The 23386-nt window shown below is 33.2% G+C and overlaps 2 protein-coding genes and 1 long non-coding RNA gene across 3 annotated transcripts in view; all 3 read right to left on the reverse strand.

The window, feature by feature from the left end:
* LOC128206753 (receptor-type tyrosine-protein phosphatase kappa-like) overlaps positions 1–11439 on the reverse strand; it is a 43187-nt gene extending 31748 nt beyond the window's left edge. Inside the window, exons 1-5 of the mRNA XM_052909431.1 lie at positions 11067–11439; positions 10855–10940; positions 10445–10585; positions 9809–9972; positions 9562–9649 (exon numbers count right to left, since the gene is read on the reverse strand). Coding sequence (XP_052765391.1) covers positions 9562–9649; positions 9809–9972; positions 10445–10585; positions 10855–10870 — 409 coding nt within the window. The 5' untranslated portion in view covers positions 10871–10940; positions 11067–11439. The remainder of the gene's footprint in view (positions 1–9561; positions 9650–9808; positions 9973–10444; positions 10586–10854; positions 10941–11066) is intronic.
* Positions 11063–13061, reverse strand: LOC128204599 (platelet endothelial aggregation receptor 1-like). The gene is made up of 2 exons (XM_052906003.1): positions 12947–13061; positions 11063–12405 (listed from the first exon to the last, which is right to left on the reverse strand). The coding sequence occupies exons 1-2, from the start codon at positions 12981–12983 to the stop codon at positions 11063–11065; spliced, it is 1380 nt and encodes a 459-aa protein (XP_052761963.1). The 5' UTR covers positions 12984–13061.
* Positions 13062–17389: 4328 nt separating this feature from the next.
* Positions 17390–19055, reverse strand: LOC128206799 (uncharacterized). The gene is made up of 3 exons (XR_008256584.1): positions 18918–19055; positions 18560–18694; positions 17390–17959 (listed from the first exon to the last, which is right to left on the reverse strand). It is a non-coding gene; the product is annotated as an uncharacterized LOC128206799 (long non-coding RNA).
* Between the last annotated feature and the right edge of the window lie 4331 nt (positions 19056–23386).

The following is a 23386-nucleotide window of genomic DNA, read 5'->3' on the forward strand; positions in this document are numbered from 1 at the left end:
AAAAAATAACTTTTATAAAAAATAAAATATGAATATAGATATTCAATAAAATTTTCTGTTACGTGAAAATCTTTTCGTACAATACATCTCTTCTTTAAAACATTTATCAACACCAAAAGCATTCAAAACATACTTAAAGGTTCGTTTAAATACAGCAATTCTTATAGAAAAAAGGAATAAAAAACTTTTTAATCGTTTTGACTTTTTTCTTTACACGTTTCGCATTTATTGTGTATTCGGCATAATGCAATATATATATAGAAAACAACATGATAATTAAAATGTACAATGCGTTCATGAAACATTATAGCAACACTTACTGCATTCACTACATACACTTAACGACCGATATTAAACACAACGCGCACACAGTTCCAGTTTCAATCACGAGCGTTCCGGGTGGTACATTTTATTATATCGACAAGCTTACCGTTCAGAAAGTGGTGTGCATATATTGACCTATCGCTGTATCTTATCAAATGCTACCTATCGCACGATCAGTTTGCATATTAAGCCTTTCCTATAGGATCTCGTTTCGATCAAATACAACACACTACAGTTTATAGTAATAGCAGTAATTGTGCAAATATTTACAATGATATTCACAAAACAATGTTTAGATAGACAGATAAACATAAGCGTTTTTTAAGCATGTGAATACGGTGATGCAGAATTGCAATCATGTTACGTTTAATAATGTCAACATGTGTGCAAATTATAAGTAATATAGCTGAACATGTCATATATATCTATAATGTATATATTTATATGTTCTTGCCAAGGGCAATACATCGACGTTCATTGTTCCAAAATGGTCAGCCTTGCTCATTTCCTCTTGATATCCCCACTTGTGTTGTAGAACACAGCGTCATCTTTTGCATTCAAGGATTGTAGAACACACTCGTAGCAAAAGTAAAATTGTTCCTGAAAAATTAAACCTGCATTCAAAACAATGATCATGCATAGACAGTTTTTAAAAATGTAAAAAAGACGAAAACTCCCAATGTAAAAATGTGATTCGATAACATAATGAACGTCATCACTAGGATGCCGTCTGGGCGATACAATACGAACGTTACTTATTGTATTATGCTATCTGAATGCTACATTGGTATTAACACTACCAAATATGTCGACCTTGAAAACAAATGAACACATATTAAGTAGTGTAACAAACAAACATATGATGGACTCAAAAAGTCAAAAGATACAAACTATTAAAGTTTATTCTTGTGCAATAAATGCAATTATCATTCATGTACATTCGTATTAAACAAGCAGTTGTTATTCAATGTGTCTCTCGTTCAGTGTATGTTAGGTTTTGAACTTGGCGCCTCTCTACAGACTCATCGTTAAAGTTACAACTGGTTTGTCATTGTTGTTTTCATTGTACCAGTGTGGTGCAATTATAATACCAAGCATATGTAATTTATAATGATTTGTTTGATAAAAGTAGTTTTATATTTACCTTATTTGGAATGGAAAGTGGTCGTCTTGCTCTGACTTTCCTTACCGCATTGACCACACTGACTTCATTATCGTCACTCAGTGTTTCAAGTAATGTCAAGACAACACATAAAAGTCCGCTCTTACCAGCGCCGTTCCTGTCACAATGTTAATATGTCATGTAAAGATTGGTATCTACGACCGTATTAATTAATTAATTATTTTCTTGTAATATCAAAGTTTTTTTTTAATATTAACACCAAGACAAAATCTGAAGGCGACTTTGAGCTCATAAAAAGATTGTACGTACATACAATGCACCAGTATCGGTCCGTTCAATGGAGATGATTTGGATGCGTTTTCAACCTCTTTGATGAAGGCAACAAAGTGCTCTGCTGACTTGGGAGTATTGTAATTTTTATCCCAATCTAAATATTCATAGTGTGGTATTCTCACCTCCGACTTGGTCTAAAATCCAGCGAGAAATATCTTTTAGAGATCATGCTTGCGATATAATATCGCAAACGCACAACAGTTTGTTATTGTTTTTGGTGTTGGTAGTTTTATTATTGCTGATGCTGCGGTTGTTGGTGTTGGTGCGGTTGTGGTTGTTGTTACTTATGCTATTTTTCATTAACTTTAGACTAGAAAGAATATATTTGTTTATATATATATACCATAGGAAACTGTTAAAACATTTTTTTCAGTTTTCAAACAAAACAAATATGACATTTTGGTATTTTCATACCTTTCCGTCGTGTTTAAAATGCAGCTCTCTTTTTACAAAGGGTCTCGTACTTTGAACTCTTGTGGAAAGTATGGTAATCACACCTTTCATCATTGATTGATCGTCACCAGGAACGTACAAGCCAATCCCCTGGGTAAAAGTATATAAGTAACAGGAAACCAGTTATTTTGTTCAAATCTGAATACGATATAGAGGCTTTTACATAACTGGCAACTCGATTAAGATTTCTTTGTATTTTTCAGATTCTATTATTATATTTAGTGCTAAATACGTAAACATCGCTTTATAATGAACATTATAGGGTAATATACAATTTGAAACGCTTTTTTAAGGACGTAATGATAAAACTTAAACACTATTTACATATACCTATATACGTGTAATGACGTTAGTTCATAATGGTTATTGGTGAAAAACATAATTTTAACAATTAAAAGAGAAGCACTTAAACACTATTTACATATACAGAGAAGCATCCAATGGTCGGTGTCAAAGTACTAGCATAAAGTCATTTTCAAAGAATCAGACTTGTCTATAATTTACCTGTGCTTCCATACTAACAATACAGGAACAGTTTTCTTGAACAACAAGTGCAATGAAATCGGAAACTGTGTCAGGTAGAGGTGTTTGTGCAACCAAGAAGCGGTTCTTTGTTTTGAAACTCTAAAAAGAGGTTGAAAGTGACACATACGCATTTTTACTAACTCGTCTTACTATGTCTTTAACGTATGGTAGGCCTTTATACGGAGTATTATTTAATATTTATTTTGCCTTTTTATCAGTTTATTTAAAACGAATGTTATGAAAAATATGAGTCAGCAAGCCAACAAATCTCAACAAGTCTAACATCGAGGCACCTTCGTAATAAATAATAAATCTTTAATGATAATAACTTCATCAGTAATAACTGCCTCAAATGCCAGCTGCAATTTATAACAACAGGGAAAGGAACTCTACTGGTAAATTTATATCGTTCTTATCCTAAAATCATAAAATGTAATCTTCTGCTGACTGTATTTTTTTTATTACAAACCAAATAGAGCTATTAGATTAACATGCTTTCAACAAAATATCATATCATCAAAAGCTTGAACGAAAACGTTTGTCAGCGTTACAATTTCAGTTTAATACTTTACCTCTTTAGTTAAACAAACATGTTTTAAACTGACAAATTAACCTGTTTATGTCAACATAGATCAAATGACAACTATCAATATAAAAATAAAACTATCTAAAAATATGTTATCGCACGCCCGTTGTTGAGAATGAGGCATAGTGAGCGATTGACGAATCTCATCCAGCTATATATTTAAACCATTCTATCAAGTTTGGTTAGAACATATACTTACGTTGATGTATATCGCATTGATGTAATCAGATTCGCCTGGTTTTAAAAACAGATAAAGACGTGGTCTGTTGGCATCACCTAACAGTGCACAATACAAATAATGTAGATCATGTGAACATATAGTAAACTTCAACGTTTCTTCATCAAAAGCAGGGACGGGATTTAGGCATGTACGTATGAGGGTGCATGATCAATCGGCAACAGCAGAGACCGCGCCACAACAGCAAATGGCACATTAAAATCAAAGGAATGATGATACCAACGGTCATAAGGATGGGTACCGGCCCTTTGAACAAGATAACAAACATAATTTAACATTATTACAGTTAAATGTACGATTACCGTATTTTGAAAATGTTCATATCATGTATATTCGTCTAAATAGTTGCTTTTGATATATAAGCAATATATTATCTCAGTCAGTTAAAGAAATGCTGCACTTTTACAATCATAATAGTCGTGGTACCTGGTATATCTGCGTGTTTCCTGTTCATTTTTACTAGAAGCCGATTCTTTTCCGTAGCCTGTAGTTCCTGATCCGACTTTTGCTCTTGGTTTATTTGCATTTTCTAACGTATAATCAGAATGCAACATTATATATGAATAGCATTAACGTAAATCATGCACAATTTATATGTAGAAGTTACATAGTACATTTAAACACCGTAAATCCGAGCTCCGTTTATCCAAATCAATCGTTGTTTATAATTAATGTTTGGGGTTCGATGTGTTCGACTTTATTCAAATTAAACTTTTGATCAAAAATCCGATATTGCCATTTCGAATTGATCGCCATTTTGAAGTCAAAACTACGGTCCCGATTTGATATTTGACGGCTAGTTAGCAATCATCCTTTGAATTCGTAAATGGAAATCCGCATAGTTTCACACTATACTTTGATAAGACGCGGGCCTCGGCCTGATGTTATAGCACAGTTTGTTCTTGTAAGAGACAGACACTGAGCACACTTCTGAATTATACAACGATGTCAGATCTTCAGTGATTTGTTTTGGATGAGTTTAGTTTGTATAAAATGGCTGGTTTACACAGTCTGATTTGAAATGTCTATCTAACGCCAAATGAAAATTACTCACACGACACGCTACCGAACAAGTGGAGAAGAGCCGAACGAAATAAGTTAACTAAGTTTTATTTTTTAAACAATAATCAAAAATATTGAAAACGATCATTCAAACAAAAAACAACAACATATTCACGATTGCTTATTTTATGCCTCCAATAATACACGAACCCTATCATTTTCGAAAATTGTTAATCCAAGTTATCGTTATACCAATATCCTTTATCTGGATAATGATTAACTGTCTTTGCATTTATTTTAAACAATGATTTATTATAACCTTTGATAATTTGAGTAACAATCCTACCTCAAACTGCTTCTGTATCTCCTTTTTGCTGGACATCATATGCATATATTCATGGTAGTGTTCTCTTTTTATCAACGAGCAATCAAGTGTCAATGAATGGACCAAAGCCTGGTGTAGATACTTGTATTGGCTCTGAAAGTAGTAATCATAGTTATTAGATAAACAGTGAATTAAGATTATTCAAACTTTCGGACGTAGTGCTGGAATACTTTATATTATGAATTAATGCTACATTTTCATAAACTGCATTTGGCATTGAAATGTTAAGACGTAGAAATTCAAATTGGTAATGAGTAAAAGAAACAACAATTAACTACCAAGAAATCATATAAAAAATGAAGTATACAATATTTCTTTTGTCCTATAAATGCCTTATTTTTTCACCTACTTTTTTACAGAAAGTGTACTTTAGAATTGTTTCCCTGGAACCATTGAATATCGAACCTCGCGTTTTTGTGCCTATTCATTTACTAATCCCATACAACAGATATATCAGTAAACATCTAACCAAAGTCTGAATCATGCTTGGTCTGTTCTGTCTCATATTGAGAACACATCCCGGGATATCTATTGCTCCTACTGCTTCCCCCTCTTTGGTCAGAATATCCAGAGCTATGTAGGTTCCCGTTCTTCCTACACCGGCACTGAAGACATATAAAGCTTAATACCTGTATATTGTACCTACCTAGAAGAGAGCATAAGAACATTCATTCTTTTTCCTCAATTCTATTAAGCTTAGTTTATAATTACTACTATTTTCAATGTGTTTACTTTAATACATCATCATAATCTACGATATTGTACCTGTAAATGGTAGAATGTTTTTATTTCACTATTTCTGGCGTAAACATACTCAATACTCTCAGACTTATATGATGTGATAAGTAAATGCTCAGCGAGATGGAAAGCAATTTAACTCACAAAACTGAAAATGCTTTTAAACTATAACTTTGATACCCGTGTGTTCCAAGATATGCTTAGGAAAGACCGTTGAGTTTTATAAATACATGGAATGTATGATTAAGAGTTAAATCACGCTTTTATATCAAATAGCTTAAAGATACATTTTAATTGCAAACGTTAATGACGTTATCAATTTTAGTTCATAAATGCACATGTAATGTTTTATGGGAGAAGTGGATGCATCGATCCATGGGAAATTATAATGTCAGATCAAAGTTACGGGGACACCTTTCGTAGTAATAATATGGCTTATAGAATGAATGTTGTTTAATTTTGCTAATGGGGACGAGTCATACCTTTGAGTAGACTCAAATCTCTTTTCAATAAATATAATGCATTGTTAACGTTACTATGCCACGTGATGCAGTTATATAGATTCATTGCGTTTGGAATTATCTTAGGAGATTACGTTCTCGATTAGTCATCCAGTCTTAATATACGGACTGTATGCTTTTTAAGATTTACACCCAAGCCTGGGGCAATTCACCCATGCTATGCGATAGCTAATACATTTGACTTATAAGGTCAAAATGGCTATGAGTGAAAGATATCGGAACGAAACGGTGCAGTTAACAGAAAGGCAGAACATGAAAAGAATTGTTTTGATATACCTATCACCGAAATATTTATTCTTCTTTATCCTAGTATACATCAAATTCAAAAACGCATTTCCAAGCAAGTTATATCTAGTTGTTATTTAATTGTCTAATACAAAAATATACTTTTATAAAAAAACACACTATTAAACAAAAGCTAGACGGTTATGTGAATCGCTTATCTATTCTCTTTTTTTCGATCTTAAATGTTTTGAATTCATTTCCTCACATGCAATTATTTTATCAATGGTTGAAACGGTGTTAACATTTGCTTCAAGCTAGGGAATGAAAGGTTAAATAATCATAACCAAAGCTTGTCATCCTACCTGCAGTGCACTATAACTGGTCCGTCAAAGGTAGTCGGCAAGGCGTTCACTTTATGTCTAAACTCTATAATTGAGGTGACGTTATCTGGAGTATCCTTATCTGGCCAAGCTGTGAACTGAAGGTGATGCAGATTTCTCTCTTTGGAATTCTGTTTACCCTATTTTGAAATGAAAAATAAAGTAAAGAAGTGGTTCATATTGATAACCTTGTGATGTGATGTTATATATCTACGATGCATGCCATTTGGAATATGAGTAATTAAAACTATATTTTAAAATATAACAATGTGTATAAGTGTGTTAGTTAGATGACACCGTAATCATATTGAATATAAACAATGAAAACTGAAATTCGTTTTACATGCATTTTTTCTTAAAAGGAACGCAATGTAAAATAAGTATACTTAGGATGATATTTTAACTTCGCAAAATAATGAAAATGGAAATGAAGTCACATAATATTTGTTTCACATTTCATTCTACGCTTATAACTGACTATCAGTATTCTCATTACTGTTAAACTTTTTAATATTTTGCTTCTGAACTAACAAAAAATGTAAACGCTAATGTTACAAAACAATCGTTAAGTTAATACTTTGTTTTGTGGTTAAAATATTTAACATATTTACAAAAACACATTCCCCTTAAAGGAAGTCATCATCGCGCTTGTTTGATCCCGTAAAAACTTAAGTGCACATACTTAATTCAAGATCTAGTGGAAACTTATTTCCAAGTGGGGGACTATTGAGTCATTCAAAGTAATTAGATGTTTTAGCCTCCCTTCCTGAAATCACACTTATCCAAAACAGTGTTTCCTTCATATAATAAGCGAGAAACTTCCGCGTGCAATAAAAGTTGACATCAAAAATTCAGAAACTATTTATTAAAAAAGTGGTATTATGGTCTTTTTTCACGCGGGAAGCTACATGTTGGAAACCTAGACGGCCTCCTTCCAAAGACGCTAAACATAGTATATTTCCCATATATTTCGCTTGGCATTTGAGGACAGTACTGGGAAACTTTGAGTACTCAGTACTGATAACTGATTGACAGCTGAAGGATGGAGTGTCATGAAATCGGTCAGTCGTGCGAATCCGACGTTGCGCTACCGTATTCCCAGCCACAGGTTGTGTTGTAAGTTGTATCACATATAGGCTAAGGTTATTATTAATCAGATTTAGATTTAAGCATTCTCACGCAAATTCCATTAACCTAATTGTTTTCGTTTATACTCAAACCACTGGCATTGTCCAAGTAAATTAAACCTTACCTTCGAAAACGTTAACTGTCTCCAAATGAAATCTGCGTACATTTTTTCAACCTTGCACACAACTTCTGTATCGCCGTATAGTTTTCTCTGGCCATGATCAGGCCAATATTGCTCACATTTGGTTTTCTGCAAAGAAACAAATATTTACTAATTATTAATTTTATTGATATAACGTTGCACTTAAGTATTATAACTATTATGATTGTACGAACTCATACTAATGGCAATGACACTTTAATGCCAGAGAGGCAAAAGAGAAATAATATAATATTTCATAACCATAACTCTCTTTTTAAGTTTTCTTAAATACCGATAAAACATGATATTTCATCTGCATAATGTTTATGGTATTCATAATATTGTAGATCGTTGTAGGTATAAGTATTTTTTAATTATTTTCACTTGCTATCCATTATCACAAAACCAAAACACTCTTTATCATAGAATGTCACACAATTACCCTTCAGATACCACCTTACCTCACACTCTACCAAGTTAGTAACCATAACAATCTTCTCCACTTTACGTTGCCAGACCATTCGCCAGAATTGGCCGAAATCGCCGAGCTGTTTAGCCATTGGACCTAAATATTTGCCATATACGTTTACATTACTACGTACTAAACTAAGTTTGTTTTTTTTCAAAACAAGTATTAAGGTTTGTTTGTTTAATAGTTTGTTGCATAGGATTTATTATTACTATTAAACAAACGTTGAATAATTAAACGATAAAAAAATATCATTATATTACCCAAAGCAGCTATGTATGCATTTCGCTTCCTGAAACCCTGGAAGAAATAGGTTACGTTAATTTTGCCTACAGTCATTCAATTTCATAATATTTTTAAGTTGAAATCAAGAATACCAAATGTTCAATTATACTTTTGTAATGCGGAACAGCGATGACTTGAAAAAAATTGTGTATATACGAATGGACTTTTGAATTTCTAATTGTTCAGCGCAATTAAAATCACAACCCCACTTAAACATGAATATTAATTGTCTGAACTGATCTTGCAAAACTAACGAAAATATAACAAATAATAATAATAATAATAATAATAATAATAATAATAATAATAATAATAATCATAATAATAATAATAATAATAATAATAATAATAATAATAATACGTTTTACTTGAATGTATGGACTTACGTCTATATAGCTTGCATTGATATAGTCTGTGTCTCCTCCACGTACTACAACACGCGTATCATCATCTAAAGTTGATATCAATGACACAATTAAGAATACGCTACAGCAATATAAGGCCTTTGTTATCGTGCTCAATATTGCAAAAATGTGGTCAACGAAAATGTAAAATAAACAAGAACTTACAAGAAAACAATCAAAGTAAGGAACGCCTAAAACATACATAAATATTCGGAAACAAACTGTCGGTGTAAAACTACTACAACCACATCAAAGAAAACACGTTACTCCTGATTCGGAAAGAAGGAAACTGGTTCTTACACGGATATATTCCTTTGTATCTGTTTCTGTGCATGTTAAGCTTCGTTTGTGAAACTTCAAAAGGTTTCAAGAGACCGTACGGTACTTTCTGTAGATTAAAAATAAACGCTATTCCAATTTAAACAATAATCATATTCAAAAATTGAAATCGTAAATGTTTACATAAACGTGTACCTACTATTAATTTGACTGTATAACCTGTACCAAAATAGAAACATGAGATATACATCAAGGCAGTGTACGGTACCTGAAATTCTTCTTCTAGATCCGTTACAGTAACGTTTTGTACATATTCAGGTAAATCACCCACAGTCAGTTTTAATTTGCTAACTTCTTGTGCGTTGTTGTAATAAACACCTGCATTTTCCTCAAACATAACTGTTATTTTCCGTGCAGATATATCATCTTCGTCTGAAAAATCGTAAATTCAAGTAGGAACTGTGAATATTAAAATACATAGAGGATAATTGTGTGTTCAAGTGTAAGATCGTAGTATATTTAACCGAGTGAGCATCAATTCTCATATTACGAGTGGAATAATTGGAAAAAAAAACAATTTCTCTTTTTATTATATGCCTAAAATTTAAATTTCAAATAATTTAATTACATTTTTTTTTTAGAAAACATGCACCAATTTGTATTCTCAAGAAAGGCCATTTCGGAAATTACGGCGTTGCAATTGTGTCCCAGCCCTATGCGCACTGACGTTTGAAATGGAGCCGAGTGTTGGCTTAAATTGCAAATCTGTGAAAAATATCAAATTGATATGTTCACTGTTTGAAAGAGTGAAATATCAATATTATTTCTCGGATAAATGTCTTTATACTATCGGAAAGCATATACTTAAAATATATTTATGTAACAATTACGATTAATAGCTTACCAATTTCAAGATTGTCCGCAGACAAAATTTCTTCCTTTTCAGATCTCTTCGATGGTGGACTCTGGTAATTGGTGTTTTCTATAATGGTGACAGAGTGATGATTGTCTGTATCTTCATGTGCATACTCTGCGTTGGAAGCTCCTATAGGCACAAAAAAAACTTAATATATTAATAAGGCCTTTTTTAAGGTGCTCAACATCAATTGGTCCATTCAGTAAGAAATTGTAGTAAGCACACAACGACGTACATGCTTTTCTCCCGGTTACGCTTTACTTGATTTTCCTTATTTTATAGCTTTGGAAAGTTTAGGTACTTTCACTTTAAGTAGCACATTTGGTACATATCCGTCAGATAATTGCTGTGAATGTACAAAATCCATTATTAACATGCTATACATAACGCATACGCACTTCCTTTGTTCACCATTGCGTACAATGCGGATAAGTTCTCAGGTTCTGTTTCAGATGTTTGTCTTTGATTTCTCAAACTGACTTTCCTGAAAATTCATGGGATTCAATTCAGTTTCAAGTTAACAATTATTAAAGTAAAGTTTACAGTTTGATCATTTAAAATGCATGTAATTTATTTCACTTTAAACGTACGTATATAGTTAGTTCATTACCTTCGTCGAAGCAAAATCACTCCAACAACCAGAATGGCAGCAAGAGCTGCAGCTCCTCCGCCAATACCCCCACCAATAACTGCTCTTGAAGTTGTTTGTTTTTCCGCTTTTGGTGCGTTACAACGTTGTTGACAACTGCTATCACATGTACTTTCCCAGTTCCTATTCTCACAAGATATACATTCGCCGTTACTTTTGTTGCATGCGAAACAGTACTGGCTGCAAGAATATTCACACTTGTTCCCCCAATATCCAGGAACACATGACAAACAGTAACCATTTGTCTGTTCACATTTTGATTCTCTACAACGTTCTTCGCAACTGTAACTACATGCTTTTCCCCAGTATCCGTAATAACAAGCTTGACACCCGGTTGACTCACAGGAAGAACAATGAGTTCCACAAGCATAACACAAAGTATTGTTCAAATAGTGTCCAGGTCTACAGGATAGACAATAGCCATCCGATTTACTACACGAAGCACAGTTTTGCGCACAGTTTTTATCACATGAACTTCCCCAGTATCCGTCATGACAGGATATACACCCTCTGGAGCCACATGCTGCACAGTGTGTACCACAATTGGTACATTTGCGATAATAAAGGTAGTATCCAGAAGCACAGGACAGGCAATAACCGTCCGATTTACTGCACAAAGAACAATTTTGCGCACAGTTTTCATCACATGACCTTCCCCAGTATCCGTCATGACAGGAAGTACACCCTCTTTGGCCACATACTGCACAGTGCGTACCACAAGTGGTACATTTGCCATGATGCAAGTAGTATCCAGAATCACAGGACAGACAATAACCATTAGATTTACTACACAACGCACAGTTTTGCGAACAGTTTCCATCACATGAACTTCCCCAGTATCCGTCATGACAGGATGTACACCCTCTTGTGTCACATACTAAACAGTGTATACCACAGGTGGTGCATTTGCTATGATGAAAGTAGTATCCAGGTTTACAGGATATACAATACCCATTCGATTTTCTACACGAAGCACAGATTTGTGCACAGTTTTCATCACATGTTTTTCCCCAGTAGCCGTCATAGCACGTTTTGCAACCGTTTGAGGCGCATGATTTGCATTGTGGTCCACATTCATAACAGTTATGATTGTTGAGATAGTAACCGGTCGTACATTTTAAACAGTAATGACCATACTTTCGACGACAACGTAGGCAATTCTGAGAAGTACATTTGTAGTTACAATTTTCTCCATAATATCCGACTTTACACCCATTATTGCAGTAGCCTCTACTAGAACATTTCGGGTGATAGCCGTCTTTACAACACTGACATGTTGAACACTCCTGTGTACAAACCACTGTAAAAAAAAACAGTACCTCAGAAATAATTCGTTCGTACGCAATTTATAAAATTGGAATTCTTGATATTGTTTTTGGATGCTTCATATCTTTCCAAAATAGTTTGAGATTAAATTAGCCAATCGCAAACCCGTTGCTAATCGGTCGTCATAAAACAATAATAAATTATAGAAATAATACTTGTAGTTCCTTAGAGAAAAACTGTGTTGTTGAAATAATAACAAAATGATAAAATGTATCTGATAATAATTACACAAACTATGTAACTCATACTTATGTGCTATTATCAGTAGTTACAGCTGGTATATGTATCGTTCATATATTGACCATAACAGACCATAAACGACTGACGTGTCTAAGTTTTATGCACTATACGTCGTATATATACACTATATATAATATAAATGATGCAAATATGTTTTTAATACTGTCTATATATTTTCAAAGATATGCAATACAAAAGTAATTTCTATAAGAATTGTAAAACATTGAAATAATAGGAGTTATTTAAATTTTATCTCACAAGAAAAAAAAACTTACCTCGAACAAGTATAAACAGAACAGCAAACGTAAACATTTTGCATGGGATAATCTTTGCTATACGTTTTCAAAACTCCTGATCAAATGTAAGTTAAATATTCATAAAACCTTTTTTGAACAATATGCAATCCATTTAAACAGAAGTATTAGTCATATTCATCGTATAAGTAAACATTGTTTAAACACAAAGGTTGCAAGTATAGAATGTAAAACTATGAGAAATGCTTCGAGACAAGTTATTTAGTATTCAAACAAGGAAGTTCAGTAAACTCATGAATACATATTTACTGTAACACTGTTTTATTTATAGACAACGACCATGAATAAGAATTGAATAAATGAAAAGAAACGTTTTATGAATACACGACGTATGATTCTCTTTAATTCTATTATAATACGAACAGCTATGAATTTTGGAATCAATGCGATCTTTTCAAACAATTGATATTTTTCGGTGCAATATTAAAAAGAAAACTATTATTGCAAGACGTTAACAAATAAAAAAAAGATAAGCATTGATCACAGGTGGCCTAAGTTAATTACTCCAGAAAATGTATTCACGACAGATGTAAGTTTTATTATTTAAAACGTGTGTCATTTAAGCAATTGTGCTTTTTTTAAGAAATTAAGTTGACTTTGTATTGCCATCGTGAAATGTTCATCCATTTAATGCCTCAAGACGTCAATGAAACAGCAAGCTCTCAGTTAGAGGCTTCTCGTAAGTTTTATAGAAAAACAAATCAAAATTTTATATTAAACATCAACGCTTTACCATATTCAATCATAAGTAATAAATTCAAGGCATTCAAAAAAATTCTGCTATATATTAGTCAAAGAAAAATAAATGTAACATAATTAAAAGATAGAAAACAAAAACAAAACATTTACTATTCCAACATCTATATAAGCGAAGAATATGTTTTTCGCCACATACTGGACGCAAACCTTTTTCAAAATATAAAGAAAAAGTCCACTTACCAGGCAAAAGTTGGTACCATAATCGGTACTTTTCATTCTAAACACGCCTTTTTGTTTGCCATTAAACATTTTTCTCTCTTAATGTTTGCATGAAACGAAATTACGTCCTCCCCCTTGTATAACTATTCAGACTCATGCCTTCGCCAAAGTGATTGTCGGACTGATTCACACTTAATGGTCTGATTAATGATGCAGATTGCAACCGCCAAATTTCGATTTTGATACCAGTTGGTAGTATTTAGTGTGTTATTTAGAAGCTTGCTCGTGTGATAGCTAGTATTGAGGCATTTCGGGTTCAATGCTAAAAAATGTAAATATTAATATTTTGTCTTCCAAACAACAATAAACACTATCAATAGCAGATGATCTATGAAAAACATGGCATTTCTATTCCATGTACATATATGGTCATTTTGAATGAGTTCTCATATCTTGCGTAATAACTAAATAAAAGACATCCGGATAACATTCCATTGGATTTGCTTTCAAGATAAGTGCTATCAATAAAAAGCCATTATTATAATGCGTTATGACAATCCTTAAACTCAAGTAGCAATTTAAGAAATAATATCGATGTATTCGCTGAAAACCAATGAAACAATTGATTCGAAAGTGACGTAGAAAGTTCCCTATAATATTGTCGCTATATATAACGGTCATATGTTCCCAAAATAAAATGGTCATGTTGTTGTTATTTATCAATAAAATGAAGGAGGAAGAAATCACCCTTAAAACCCGGTTTTTGGACTAGAATCAAGAATACCGCTTAATATTGATCTGGAATCCGGTATACCACATATCAATAACAAATATCAAAACAATAGCATTCAGTATTTAACAGTTGTATTGCATCTGGACGAACAGCATGTGAGTGCCCAGATTGTTAGGAGTACGGGGCATAAAATGATAAGAGCGTGTAATGTCAGTTTGAGACTGAATTAACATTCGAATTACCATGCTTAAAGTGAGATAATATGTCACCACAGGGTGGTCTGATGTCTATTTGAAGAATGATTAAGGACCTATACAAGTTATACATATATATAAGAATATACATTCTGTTTCGTGTGATTCGAGACATATGCATACTTAACAACCGCATTTGTATATAAAAAAGCCCTGGTCCTGCATAATGTGACAAAAAGGTACAAAGTATAATGTCATCACATATCGCGACTGTACACCCATGAGACCCAAAGCCTTGGTCCTATATAATTTGACATGGAATACCATGTCATCACACATCTCGTTTGTAATGCCATTATAAAATTGCATAAGTCCTACATTTTGACAAATGCATGCAAAGCTTTATGGCATCACAAATTTCATCTGTTTACCAATCAGAACAAGGCATTGGTCACACTCATTGTTGCAACCAATTGCGAAGCATCCTGCACAACTTCCATGGTATATGTCAACTATAAGTTGTTTTAAAAAAATGGACTGTTTTATGAACCCGAAAAACTAAAGGGTTGTATCATCATTCACAACAAGTATGATTCAGTGTTAAAGTTATGATTTCAAAAGTAAATTCCTTTCAATCTCACTGTAAGTGTAGGCTTTTGCCTTTTTCTCTATTTATTGAAACAGGCTGATATAAGTTTTTATTCTTTTGACGTATAGAGATAATTTTGTTTTAAATAATTCGATACCAATTTCATTACATTAATAGTTTTTATGTTACAAAAATACAATAAAAACAAAATAAACCGCGTCAGAGAGGTGGAAATATCCTTTATTAAGTCCAAACTGTAATCTCCGAGACCTCGCGAGATCCGGTTTGCACATTTCCAACCTGAAATGGCTGTACAATGATTCTTGACTGATATGTCCAGTGTTCTTTTCTAACAGTATAAACAGTTCATTGTGCATCAAATAAATCAAATAAATATTATTTTTGTATTGCAAGTTGAAAATTACATGCACGTCCCTACTGAAAACCTCTTTCACCCTTATCTGTAGGTCTTGTCACACTTTAGTACTTACAAAGAAAATTATGAAAAATCAAAATAATACGTAGTTTAATGGTATTTCGGGAATTCTATATCCATTGCTAATTAGTTAATAGTTTAATTGGGTCGAAACCGTTGACTTAGTTTTTTTTTTAAATAACAACCATGCGTGTCAAGGACTTATTAGGGAGTTCAACTTGTACTAGTTTACATTTCAAACTAACTTCAGTTTCGGAATATTCGTCCTAACCTGATTTTACATTGTCTTGTCTGTATAGGCGGTGAATGATGTTCTATATTATCATTCTCTTCTTAATATTCATTGATGACTTCAAATATCATCATTATATTGATGTAATTTGGTAGTTTGGCGTGGGAATTTTGCAACGGGTATACTAGTAACAAGATAACGGCTGGGCTTAAGAAATATTTATTGACAACTAATGACAACTTAATTTAGAAAAAAGGTCCCTATTGAGTTTGATCAATTGATATAGTTTAATACAATTCAATTTAAAATGTTATCTTTTTGATATTGCCAACCAACTGTTTTTCAATGTTTAAGATGAATAACACTAGTCTTACCAATAACGGGTTCAGGTTAAATTGCTCAAGTTACTTGTAGATAGACAAACTATGCATCGATTACAAACGAATGCTCAATTTTAGACTGTTATTACCAAAAAAAAATATTTAAGGAGGATCGTATCCCAGATACCATGTTTAGAGGTCATATGTTTGATTCATGGGGAAGGGGGTCGTACTGCTTTAGAAACGCCTTTCCAAGTGATCTAAAGTAAATCCCTGGTCCAACCCATTTAAGTGGGAAATTCATTTGATGATCTATCATGATAATGATTTTATGATCACAAACACTGTCTCCAAGCTTCAAGATGGTTGAATAATAAATATTTACTTGGGTGTTTTCTTGATTAGTCAAGAAATAGGTTTGCCCACATGGCTGAAGCTCCCACCGTCGAACGTCACCGATGCATCACATATAACCTAAATATTGCACTTAAACACGACAAATATACTAATATTTTGTAGTACAATTAAATGTAAGTGTATTCGGCTACTGTTGAAACACCTCCCTTTTAGCATAGGTAAATAGCAAATATTGACATCCACTAAGGGATTGTTAGTACGGCACTCACAACCTGATAAATAAAAACTGTTCCGGGCCGTTTTGACTCGAGTGATCTCAATCACGAGGTATACGGGTTACTTAATTAGTTTGCACAATGGTGTCAAGGACAACGTTCAATAAATAGCGTGCAAAAATTGTCAGTATTATAACCAAATAGTTCATACATTTGTTTGTAAAAGTGTAACTGGTTTATAATCGAACAATAACATCCACATTCTTTGAACGTTTCTTTCGTTCTTGCTGATCGGTTATCGTAGAAGCTCAGATGAATGGGTTATTATAGCCTCAAAGGCAAAGGATACAACCTGAAGAAGAAATTGAAGAAAAATCTTTAATCAGTATCATTTGGTGCAACATGAATGATTAAATTAGGTCAAAATGAAGAATGATTAGAAAATTTCAGCACATACAATGCAATTCAATGTCATATAATATATAATGTTGCATTAATAAACAGAATAACGGAAATAATCCTGTTTCAATTTGCGCAGATTCCTCAATGCACTGTAAAATATATGTCTTGCGAGTTTGAGGGAGAAGTGATATTTGTGTTTCATTTAACAATTTTTCCATTCCACATATCGCATATGGAAATTAATGAGATAATCTGGTAACTTTACTTGTCAAATGTGTATTCATGTGGTAATGTAAATGGAGGTCATTGTTCTAAATAGGACAACCGGCTTCATTCTCTCTTATATTGTATCACACAGCATTCCCTCATATGTTGTATTACGCACCTTTCCCTCTTATGTTGTATTACGCAGCATTCCCTCTTATGCTGTATCACGCAGTATTCCCTCATATTTGGTATTACGCAGTATTCCCTCATATGTTGTATCACGCAGCATTCCCTCATATATTGTATCACGCAGCGTTTTCAGTTGCGTTCAAGGAATGGAGAACACACTCGTAGCAGAAGTAAAACTGCTCCTAAAATATCAAATTCATATAAAATTGCATTTCAAATGTGCATAACTTCTTTTTAAATAAATAAAAGGAAGGCATACTCGTATTTTCAAAACATGATTTAACTGTAGTCAGTCTTCAGACGAGAGCAAGTGAGATCATTTCAGTGAGCGACGTAATAAAAAAGCAATACGTCACGATGTAACTAGAAAATAGTCACTATTTTTTATTCAAGTTGATAGTCAGCTTGACATAAGTATTAACAGATGCAGAATTTAAAAAACAATATAAGTTCAAATAATCTGTGGTTAAAACACAGAGATTTGCTTAGATTCAAAATGTATAGTTATTAATGCTTTTTTTTGTTCAATAATTGTATAGTGAATTCATTGACATACGTATTAAACAGGCAGTATTTAATTGCGTCTCTAGTTCAGTGTATGTTGGGACTTTAACCTTGTCCACTTTGACAGGCTCATTGTTAATTATCTTCCTACTTCAATTATCTCTGTAAGTTATTGGTTTCCATTATATCATTGTGTTACAAACCTATGACCAAGCAGATTATTATATACAATCATACACAATAGACTTTTTGCATTGACACAGTAGTTTTAAATTCACCTTATTTGGAATAGCGAGCGGTCCTCTAGCTTTGACAGTCTTCACCGCATTGGCCACACTGACTTCATTATCTTCAATCAGTTTTCGAGTAATATCGAGACAACACAAAAAAGGCCGCTCTTTCCAGCACCGTTCCTGTCACAAAGGCCGTGTAAATGCATAGATCTTTAATCGTTAAATAAAATAAAAAGTTTGCATTGCCTTCTTAAATTAGATCTGTTGAAGTTTAATTTACAGTATCAATCTATGCCTATCAAGATCCGATTGTTCGTTGTGATTTTGATTGTACAAAGGTTATGCTATAACATTTTAGACAAAAATGAAAGGTGAATTGGAGACACACAAACTTTGTACGTACAGGCAATGCAACAGGATCGGTCCCTTGAGGCGAGATGATTTGGAAGCGTCTTCCACTTCCTTGATGAAGGCAACAAAGTGTTCTGCCGACTTCGGAAGATTGAGTTTTGTATCCCAGTCCAAGTATTCATAGTTTGGAATTATCACGTCTGTTTGGGTCTTTAATAAAACAAAATCACACTTTCACAGGGAATGTTTGAGCTGTTATATAGTCAATGCATTTAAGGCTGTTGTTGTTAGTGGTGGTGCTATTGTTTAAGACGTTGGTTGTGGTGCCATTGCTGTTATTGTTGTTTTGTGGATGTTGCTTACATTTATTTTTTGTATTTATTTTGGACGTAAGAAAACTATTTTCATTTTATATAAGTTTAAAAACAGAGAAAAGAGAAAATGACGTAAATTTGATAGAATCACAAGTCTTAAATCTGACCTTTTTTCGTGTTCAAAATGTAGCATTCTTTTTACAAAGTGTATCTCACTTTGAGCTGTGGAGGATCGTACGGAAACCATACCCTTCTTCATTGTTTGATTGTCACAAGGAAAGTACAAGCCAATCCCCTGTATAAAACAATACAAGTAGCAGGAAACTTATTGTTCACATTTGCATTGAATATGAAACTCAGCATGGAACTTATTAGATATTGTCATGGGTTATTTTAGCAACTGCGGAGGAATGCGCGACCACCTGTTTCCATAGTGTTCACTACGTTGTCGTAATAAAATGCTATACGATGACACTCGCATTCTTATTTCAAATTACCTGATTATTATTGTATGAACGTTTTAAAGATATGCTGCATATTGTTTTCATTTGATCAAGCTTTTCCACGAACTTCTGGCTATGCATGCGTTAGCTATATATTGTTTCTTTTTAAGATAGGCTTTTTATAACGTGCATGTGACATTATAAGAATTATTTCGACGCAACAATATTGCAATGCTTTATTACTTTCATGACAACAGAACACTAGTAATTCATCCGTCAATGAAGATTTTATTTTAAAAATCATTGAACGTATTTGAATCTATTAATGTTTTATTCGTTTTGGACAGTGTTTACTTGTTTTTATTTTTCATTGATTTTCATATCAGAAAATTAATCAAATAGGCAATACTTTATATGCAAGCGTTCTGCAAATTAAGCATTTGATATTTTAAAACGATATAATCAATACATGCTACTAATTGAACGATGAACAATCTAAAGCAAACCCTTCTGATTGATAGTATTCAAAACTTGGGCTCAGCCCTCGTTATGTATAGTTCTTATCGTGAAGTGGATGCTATAGATGCATTAACTATTTCTTAATTAGTTCATGAACACATTTTACATTATCGTATTGTGTTTTATATGCTTTACATTGTATTTGAGACTGGATTTGAACATTCAAACTCGAAAACACGAATGAACAAAAATAATATAACGATAATTATATACTTTTATTAGCTTAGCTTTCTTTTTAGTCTGTTTAAATGTTGGTGATGTTTATAAGTACAGGAACAATTTTGTAATCTTTCGTTTCTGTTTGTTAAACACAATTTTTATCGAAGGAGGAGATTTGCACGCCATTTGTCATTTTATTGAGCATGAACACCTGTGTATTTCTGGTGTGCAGTAATATTTCTTGACAGGTAAGGATACTCATTATGAAGTAGTTTCTTTTTTTATTAAATGATTTGTGATATTGATATACGCGTTATCAATAATCAACAATATTATAAAATTTGCTTACGTATCATACATTTATTTTTTGACGTCATTTAAAACTAGTTATCTGAGTTTTAAGATAAACTAAGAGATAAGCTATGAGCTAGCCAATATTAACAACCAATGACTGAGTGACGCTGTTTACTGGTATCATAGCGCTAGCTTAATTCAATTCCATGTTGACGTCAAATAGTTCCTCTAAATTCTCTTTCCTTACGGAGGTTTTATTTTTTATTTTGTGATTGCATATATTCGGTCTCGCTCTTTCGAAATTCCATAATTTACTACTTAAGGAAAAAGAAGCGGTGCGTTGTTGCGCGTGACTCATCTGGAATTCGGCTTCCAAATTGAAGTTTCGAGAACGCCTTATTTCAAAATAAATGCCTGTCTGGTATGCAAAACATAAATTCATACGGTTAAAAAGAAGAATCTTTTAGTATAATGTTTTTGTACCGGGCGCGCATTTTAAACTTATCGAAACCCTTTATGGATTGGGTTCCGATTATCGACCATTACAAAACAAGACAAAATACTTTTTTCTCTCTCGAGATATGCTCTATATACAGGGCACAGATGTGCACAGATGTGGATTTCATAATATTGTTAAGTCTTGGGTTGAGTTATTTCGGATATTATTATTAGGTTTAAATAAAAAAAAGTCACTCTTGCTTAAAAATCGAAAACCAGTGTTCAATATGTAAGCTGCGTTTGACCCTAAGCGTTAAAAGTCATACACCGGATTTTACTCTCCATTCTGTCCTGATGGTTTTCAGTTTCGGTTCCCGCTCCTTTCTCCTGGTAGAGTTGATCGCTGATAAATGGCACATACATAATGTTTCAAGCTTCACACTACCAACAGCTTTACGTTTACGTGACTTTGATGTTACTTTTGTCCACTGACTTAAATCTCCACCAGTCAAATTAGTATTCGTACATATAATGTCCATCATTTTTGACAGGTTAAGATAAGCACATCCAAATAAATGCTCGTTTTCTTTTTTTTCTGAACGATTTAGTAGTTCATTACTCATGTTGATCCGACTTTAACAAAACTCCGTAATAACTGTAGCCTAAATTTGGCTCTGCCGAGCTTTGCTCGGTTGAGAAACTGTAAAAAAAATATACAAAATGTACCACATACCTGCCAAACAACACAAACAAAAGGGCATATAATTTTTTTATTTAAAAAATAAAATATTTACCGGCTTTAAAAATGTTATTTAATATTGCTCAGCCTCATATACACTTGTATGCAATTATTGATAACCCTAAGAAATTAAACACATTCGTATATAAGGCTTTAAAACGGGCTTGAAGACAAGCCCTCTTACGGTTTGTACTGTATGCAAGGGACTACTTCTTTTTTGCCGGAGTGATAGGCATTAAAAGTTTGGGCACCACTGAACCGTGAAAATGAGAACCAGAAAAGCTCGTCATACATTGTTCATATAAAGCGCGTGCATGCCGGCAAGCAAATTGTACATGTTTAGGGCGGGGTTTGACCTCCGTTAACCAATGAAAATCAATACGGAAATACCCGAGATACATGTACAATTCACCTTCGGCACTTCCATAAAAGGAGTGGAGAACACATATTATGAATACACGTCTAAAGAGTACTTATTTTGACCGGAAATTATATTTCATAACTCTGCAATAATTATACAAAACGAACAGGGTTTGTCATAACAATTGTGTTTTTTTACCCCACATCTTAAAAAAATACCGTTTAAACTGGGTATCAAAATAATTAAGTTAAATGCTTTTAAGCGCATTTTACGACAGCTGATGTAAACAATGATTTGCATATAGGCACATTGCAGGTGCGCGTGACGTCTTCCTTCAATGTGTCTATTATATTGAAACTTTCATCATGATGCAATATCACGGATTTAACGTTGCTTTCACGGTGAGTTGTACTAAGAATTATACTTGTAATTGTAAATTCAATCGTTCATACGTTGCTGTTTGGAAACCATAATGACATAACGTTGGTTTTTTATGGATAATGAACAAGCTAAGTTGATGCAATCGATATCCAGATATGACCTTCATGTCATAATTTATGACTCATCACTATACATGCCAAACTAATTGCTAACTTTCATTAAAAATCATTGTGCATGCTTATGGTAAACCTGAGAAGAAAAGTGAGCCTGGTGTGGGGTTCAGACTCACGACCGCAGGAACACTAGCACGGCGCTCTTGTCAACTAAGTTAAATGGGCAGCTGGTTTCAACTCACACAGACTAGACTCGTCCGCCCATTAAAGGGGCTGTCTCACAGATGATAAAATAGCGAAAAAAATGAAAATTGTCGAAAAATATCATAAATTTGGCATCAATGTGTACAATGCATTGAAACTTACTTACTGAAGTATCACATAGAGAGTGAGTCTGTGAGAGTGCAGCTTTAAAGGAAATGAAAAATTATCAAATACTTGAAACGATAGCTCTTTTATGTCTGTGTGAATTTGCCTTTCACATTTAAGTATATAAGAAAATGAATGTGTATATTTTAACCAAAGAATTAGATGTATGAATTTGAAGAGAGGGGTTATTTGTGTCTGTTCGTAGAATAAAAATGGCCTGATGTCTGTATTATGTTTCATAAAATAGATTAACAAATAGATTAAAAACTAGAGTATGTGCGGTATTTCGTCTCGTACAAAAAATAAAGGCTAGAGATCTGTACTTGGTTTAATTTCGGACGTAAAGAATGGCAGTATCTCTGAACGGTATCATTTTTCACGCACTGAAAAG

This window comes from Mya arenaria, chromosome 10 (assembly GCF_026914265.1).
Source record: "Mya arenaria isolate MELC-2E11 chromosome 10, ASM2691426v1".
NCBI classification, from domain to species: domain Eukaryota; kingdom Metazoa; phylum Mollusca; class Bivalvia; order Myida; family Myidae; genus Mya; species Mya arenaria.

Bases quoted from the DNA above. Each gene is read 5' to 3' on its own strand.
- LOC128204599 (XM_052906003.1), bottom strand. From the start codon at position 12,983: ATGTTTACGTTTGCTGTTCTGTTTATACTTGTTCGAG. The intron at 12,406-12,946 runs GTAAGTTTTTTT...TTTTTTTTACAG, and splicing joins TCTGTTTATACTTGTTCGAG to TGGTTTGTACACAGGAGTGT.